Source organism: Notothenia coriiceps, unplaced genomic scaffold (assembly GCF_000735185.1).
Source record: "Notothenia coriiceps isolate Sejong01 unplaced genomic scaffold, NC01 NC01_scaffold00011333, whole genome shotgun sequence".
Classification (NCBI taxonomy): Eukaryota; Metazoa; Chordata; class Actinopteri; order Perciformes; family Nototheniidae; genus Notothenia; species Notothenia coriiceps.
The window spans coordinates 9360-16430 of NW_011344034.1; the positions used below are offsets into that span (position 1 = coordinate 9360).

Genomic DNA, 7071 nt, shown 5'->3' on the forward strand with positions numbered 1-7071 from the left:
AACAGTGCCACTTACAGTCCTGACATATGTACTACATCGTTTCCAGCATTTCCAGCGGTCTAGTGTGGACAGACACGTTAATGAATCGAATGCGTGTGAACGGAAGCCTCGTATGCGTTTTCCGTATGCGTTTTACCGTATGCGTCCTTGTGGGGCCGGGGTCTAAGCCAAACTATATCCGGTCACAGAGATCTGCTATTTTAAAGTAAAGTCAACACATATAGACCCTAAATATAGTCTATATTAAGAACGCGAAAAGTCTTAACATATATATCCTTTTTTGTAAACATAGGACAAATGTGTGAGGGTGATGACGTCAGAGCATCGTCCTATGTGCCAGGGCTTAGCCCCGGACAGCCCCAGCCCAATTTAACCCCTGGGTATTTGTGAGGGAGCTCCTATATGGCATTACCCCGCTGAAGCTCACCAAAGTTTAACATATTTCATAGTTCAAAGTTTTGTCAATTGTTTTGTTTATTGGTCAAATACTCGTTTCTAAGGAGTTTTACTGGAATGAAAGAGCACAGAGTCTACAGAAGCAAAAAAGCAGCATACTGCATTAAACCTGACCTTCACAGAGAGGTTGAAGTTCATGTGGAAAGGAGGCTTCAGTAGTCTGTCTGCACTCTGTTTAGTTTTGCTATCTTACTGGTTAGAAGTCAAAGTTGCGATGAGGTCTTAAAATGTATGGAAAGGGTCTTAAAAAAGGTCTTAAAAGGTATTACATTTAACTTCAGGATTCCTGCATATACCCTGTTCAGAGAGGATTGACAAACATCATATGTGTAATTCGTTGCACAATTCAAACGGGATCAAAAGATAATCTTTCTCTCTCCATTGACTTCAATACATACTTTTTCTGAAATAAGGTCCCATGGAGGTCCCCCGGAAGGGGAGGGACTTCGCCACTCTATATCTATGCTGCTATCATACTGCGAGCACTATCTGTTCCTACAGTGGTGAATCTGTCCACACTCCTGTGCTGCTTCTGCGAAACTGGTTCATGGTTCAGCAAAATGTCTTCCACCATTTTCAACACACCTAAAGCGAACAAGTGCAACTCCTTCGTTATGGATTAATTTAGCCATTGCAGTAAATTAGTGATGGTTTCTACTGATGACCATTGGTCTCCAGTCAGTGCAGTACATGTAGCTTATGTCAATTCCTCCGCTTTTTAGCCTTTTCACTGCCATGCAATTCATTGGAAACATCCATATTAAAATGGACAGACCTAAAAATAAAACATCTGCACCAAAACGTCTATAAAAACTGTTTAATTTTGGGCAAAACATTTTTATTCTATGTTTATTTGTCTGGTTGGACCCAGCCACTGTGCGTAATCTTTTGTCTTTTCGTAAAAGCATCAATATCATTGCTTGAAATAAGCACTCCTTGATGAAAACTGTTATGAAATAGATAATAACAAGCAATAGATAAACATACACATCATCACATAGTTGTATTTTTGTCCAATGCTGTAATCAGGACATTCATTGAGAGAGACATCGGGCCGTGTCTACACCAGCTTGGTGATCGAAGGTCTTGTGTGCATATGTTCATAATTATATTGGCATTATTGAGTCATTTAGCACTGCGGGCGCCGTTTGATTTAATTAGTGACCTACATAAAGTTGAAGTAATTACAGTATGTCATATTCCTGATCAATTGTTCTAACGATGTCCTGTTGGATGTAATATCCCGCTGTCAGATCAGCCGGCGCTACGCTTATTCTCTTGTCAATAACCAATCAACAGACCAGATTCGCCCCATTGGTGTTTCATATCAAATATAAACCGCCGTCCATCCCTTTGTTTTACTGTGTCCTCTGAATTACACCAGAGGCTATGTTATTCACTATTGATTTCTCTGCTGTTGTAACAATATGCTGCTATCGACATTACTGTACATGGTGTACTTATAGCAGCCGCTCTGATAGAACAAATGATCTGCCCATGTTTGATTTATATTCATCTCCGCGAGGGATAATTATTTTGACCCCTGTGCCTCGCTTTGAAAAAGTAAAAAAGTGCCAATAAATAGCAATATAACAAGATATATTAGTCTTTTTTTTCCACTTTCAAAGTTAAATATTGTCACCAACATCAATCCCGATCATAACGACGAAATATTTATTAATTTTAAACTTTAACCCTTTCAATGCCGGCTTGTTTATGTAATAGCACAGTGGTTTTTTCAGGAAAAATAAGCACAAACTTGCAATCGCTTAAATGCTCTGCAAGTATTAATCCACACATTAATACATTTACACACACAACTTAATAACATCACACAAACTTGACCCTCCAATCAGAGATTCAGTCTCCTAGGGCAAGGAATGTTCGCCAAAGGGTGGGGATATTGTTGTGGACTGACTCACAATGACAATCCCCAACATTCATTTTGATCCATAGCTGTAGAATTAAAGCGTTAAAATGTAGATTCTAAGCTGTTATGGCAGTAAGATTAACATTTTTGTGGGTTTGATTGGTTTCAATGGGGACATTTTAGTCCTTATGGGTCTGAGTGTTTCTATTTTAGCTAACAGTTTATTATATACTTATAGCAATAGCTAAGAATGATCTTTCATAATAAAAAAACAAAAACCCAAATGTATGCCATGCAATAACACAGCCTATATCATTAACACAACCTAAAAATCTAAAGTGTGTCTCGAGCGGCACAAGAGTTAAAAAACCAAAACCTTAAAGAATTGAAATTGAAAGTCTTTCTTTTAAAGTCAGAACTATGTGTATATCTCCTAACACCCTGTCCCTCTCCTCTCTGTCAGTGTGGGAACATGGCCAGGGAGGGCCTGAGGACTCTGGTGGTGGCCAAGAAGTCTCTGTCTGAGGAGCAGTACCAGGACTTTGAGGTATGGATCATCAATACACTGCATGCTGTGTTAGGCTGCATCTACACGGAGACGAAACGGAGAAAGAACCAAATTCGATATCAAAAAAGTCTTCCGTCCACACGGTATCGCCTCATGAAACGTGTCCGTCTACACGAGACCGCTCGACCCACTGGAGCCGGGCCTGTAAGTGGCGCTGTACTTCCGCCACAAAATACACCAAAAGTAGCGAATAAGATCTCCCGAGCATGGTTGCCATGGTGGCCTGGTTGCCCTTCTGTTTATTCTCTGCGGTGGATTCAGCGGTGACGCGGGGGTGAGCAGCAGAGGTGGGGAGAGGCAGGGCTCTGGCTGTTTTGGCGGCCTCTGTTTCTTTTTCTCCCTCCCCAAGGCGAGCGTGTGCTCCTGCTGTAAAAGGCAGGTGCCACTAACTCTGAGCCTGGCTCCCAAGCAGGACGTACTTCCCGGCAGTCCACCAGCGGATGAAATACACCCACCTCTCCGCCTCCAAGGGACGACGGAACCGTGCGGGGGGGTCTGCTGGAGGCTCCTGCTGGGTGCACTGTCCTGCGAGATACCGGGACCTGGCTCGAAAGACTCGGAACACTGTTGTTGTTGTTGTTGGCGAAACACATCAGCGATGACGCGGGGGGGTGAGCGGGAGAGGTGGGGAGAGGCGGGGCTATGGCGTATAGGGCGGGCGTACACACGGAGCCGTTAGGCCCCCCAGAGCGTTCCGTCTGCAGACCTACCCACCTTGGGACCCGTTACCGTTTGAGGGCTCCGTTTCCCCGGTTCCGTTACGGCCTCACGTGGACGAACCGTCCACACGATAGAGAACTGTAGCAGACACAACCCGTTTTGTGTCTGTGTGGACAGGGCCTTATACTGCTCTTCATACAGCACATCCTTTACTTTAATGAGTCTCATGTTTTCTTTAATTGGAACTAGAGGTAAGTCTTTTCAACAAAATAGCGATGAGAGCCTGTTTCCTCTTGGATCTAGGTTGTTTCTATATCATGACAGCAGCTTTTTTGAGTCACTTAAGGATTGAAAAACTCAGGATTCACTCTTTTTAGTTATGTTGACATGAGTATTTATCAGTTGCCTTTTTCACTTTTACCTCACAATTCCTAATTTTTTGTTTTCTTTACCCCCTCAATGTATAGAACCGCTACAGCCAGGCGAAGCTGAGCCTCCATGACCGCGGCCTGAAGGTGGCAGCAGTTGTGGAGAGCTTGGAGCGGGAGATGGAGCTGCTGTGTCTGACCGGAGTAGAGGACCAGCTGCAGGCCGACGTCAGGCCCACGCTGGAGCTGCTCAGGAATGCTGGCATCAAGGTAAGGCTGTCACTGTGTCAGACTTTCAATACATGGTTAAAGTGCCAAAATCATTCTTAGCAAAAATATTGTGACAATATCTATAGAACATTTTTGAACAATTAACAATGCAACTGTATCAGTGAAATTAATCTTCAACTCTTTCTGTTGTGAAATTACTTTTATTTTATCATGATATTAATACTTCCGTACTGTCAATACTGGTATTTTGCAACATACCTACTATGACTACTGCCACCAGGGTTATTCTGGTCAACTCTGAGACTCAAATATATCCCCTAATACCTCAAGAGTCATTCAGCGTTTAAACCAGATACACAAAAAGGAGGTTATGATGATAATCTTAATTTGTACACGTCCAAAATATCTGAGGTTATTAAAGACAGCTCACACTTTAAGGTGAATTTCAGTCTAAACAGAGAGACAATCCAGGCTCTTCAAATCCAAGTTACCGTGGGAAAGGAAATGTTAAAAAGCCTTTATTTAAAAAAAAAAATGATATATATATTTACTTACTTCACTTACTCAAATCATTTAAAATATTAATATACTATTATTTATTATCCAAAACTGTTAAAACAAATCAATAAATAATAGAACTTGATCATTGAAAAGCCAAAAATATTTCCTTTTTTTTTGTATTAGCCCTGACATAGAGTAGTCGGAACATTTTGCTGTTGTAATATACCAAAATTGTTTTTAACATTTCCTTTCTCATGGTTATTATCTTTTGCCCTGATCTCCATCCTGTTGATTCAGATTGTCCCTGTTTGCTAAGAGCATGCAACACATGCATCATCTCAGGTTGAGTACACAGAGCAACCAGTTGTGTCTCTTTCTTGAATTACAGATCTGGATGCTAACGGGGGATAAACTTGAGACGGCTACGTGCATCGCCAAAAGCTCCCACCTGGTGTCCAGAACCCAAGACATCCATGTGTTCAAGCCGGTACACTGTTTCCCTTTGATGTTATCACAAAGCGCTTATGTATCGAGAAATGACTAAAAGCCTAATGTCCTCACGGCTAATTGTATTGTGTGGCTCTCGAGCAGATCTCCAGCAGAGGAGAGGCCCATCTGGAGCTCAACGCCTTCAGGAGGAAGCATGACTGTGCTCTGGTCATCTCTGGAGACTCCTTAGAGGTACTACAGCACAGCGCAGCACACAGTAATGTTTACTAAGGGAGCAGATGATGCTGAGGATGCAGCCAAAACCAATACTTAACACTTTAACCAGAGCTCTGAAGATTTGGAGAGGAAATCAATCATATCAGTCCTTTTTTATGAGGCTAAAAGATTAGAAAAGTTCTGTTTTTTTTACTTGTTTTTGTTTAACTTAGAAAAATACATAAATTAAAAAAAGTCACAGGTACAGCTAATGGTCAATATCATGTGCCGAACAAAAAAATAAGACATTGTTATGATCCTGGACTTGTTTTACATCAGTACAGTATTTCTACCTGATGCCACTTTATACTTATACACTACAATGGAAGCTTTTATTACCCCACTACATTTATTTTACAGCTTTAGTTACTAGCTTCTTTGCAGATAAGAGTTTATAATAAAAGAAAACAACAAATCATGATGTATTATTACAGTTCAAGCTACAGAGCAACATGTAAAGTAATTGAAATAAACACCAACTTTACTCAGTGCAACATTGAAGTGATGAACACCATAATGCAATAGATATCATTCTGCAATGGGCCATTCATCAAGATACATACTTTAACTTTTTGAACCTAAAGTATATTAAGTATATTTGACTTTTATGTTAGTACTTCTTCCAACTCTGGATGTGTATCGCTTTTATTGGGCCTTAAAGGGATTTTTCTATGGTACAAAAGGTAAAAGATAATTAAGATTGTCTAGGAGATGTAATGGCCACCTACTTTCCAAAAAGGCTTTACAGTACTGTAATCAGTGTTTTCACTTGTGTGGCATTCAAGTCCGACTGATAAAGTATTCCAAGAGATCACGTGAATATCTGTAGAACTTTAATTGTTCAGTAATCTATGTATTGTATCTTAGCTCAGATTTCCTGTGTACAGATTTAAAAAACGATAATGCAATTACAACAAAGACAACCAAAGTGTATCTGTGTTGTGTTGCAGGTGTGTTTGCGCTATTACGAGCATGAGTTTGTAGAGCTGGCGTGTCAGTGTCCTGCGGTGGTCTGCTGTCGCTGCTCCCCCACCCAGAAGGCCCAGATCGTCACGCTCCTCAAGCAGCACACAGCCAATAGGACCTGTGCCATAGGTGAGGGCTGACACAGACTGACACATGATGTAGCTGCAGCACACGGAAGTGTCTGTGTACAGCTCAGTTCCTTAGGGAGGAAAGGCTGGACAGATGAATTAAATACCCATCCAGTGACTTATTTTATTCTCTTTTGGATGGGGATTTGGTTAAAAGTTTTGATTTGCCTTCAAACTGTCTGCCATACCCCAGTTGTGCCTGCATTGATATCTATCAAATGCTAACAATGCACAGACACCGGAGCAAATCTTTTTTAACGCTGATTTGGGTGACTTGTGTAATTCGCGGAGAACCGAAGAGTTTTCGTTTTGGGGGGGGGGGTCCGTCCGTCCGTCCGTCCGTCAGTCCGACTAACGGACAACTTTTCACTTCAAAAAAGAAGAAGAAATCTAGACCGCAAAATAATTAAATAAGCGAGTGCCTGTTTTTCCTGGCCAGGGGCAGGTTCCTTGAACACAACACGAGCGTAACGTGTCTTCACGTGGTATATGTCTCGTCGGAAAGGAGTGTGTAGACTAGAGCAGGGGTTCCCAAACTTTTCCATGCCAAGGCCCCCCAAAAATCATTAGCTTCTGGCCGGGGACCCCCTTTGCAAACCCACCAACAATGTTACAAAA

General features: G+C 41.6%; 1 protein-coding gene across 1 annotated transcript in view; it reads left to right on the forward strand.

The window, feature by feature from the left end:
• Positions 1-7071, forward strand: part of LOC104946679 (probable phospholipid-transporting ATPase IIB) — a gene marked incomplete at its 5' end in the record, with an annotated part of 18446 nt that overhangs the window by 1544 nt on the left and 9831 nt on the right. The window contains 5 exons of the mRNA XM_010772555.1: positions 2790-2873; positions 4022-4192; positions 5043-5141; positions 5246-5335; positions 6310-6454. Coding sequence (XP_010770857.1) covers positions 2790-2873; positions 4022-4192; positions 5043-5141; positions 5246-5335; positions 6310-6454 — 589 coding nt within the window. The remainder of the gene's footprint in view (positions 1-2789; positions 2874-4021; positions 4193-5042; positions 5142-5245; positions 5336-6309; positions 6455-7071) is intronic.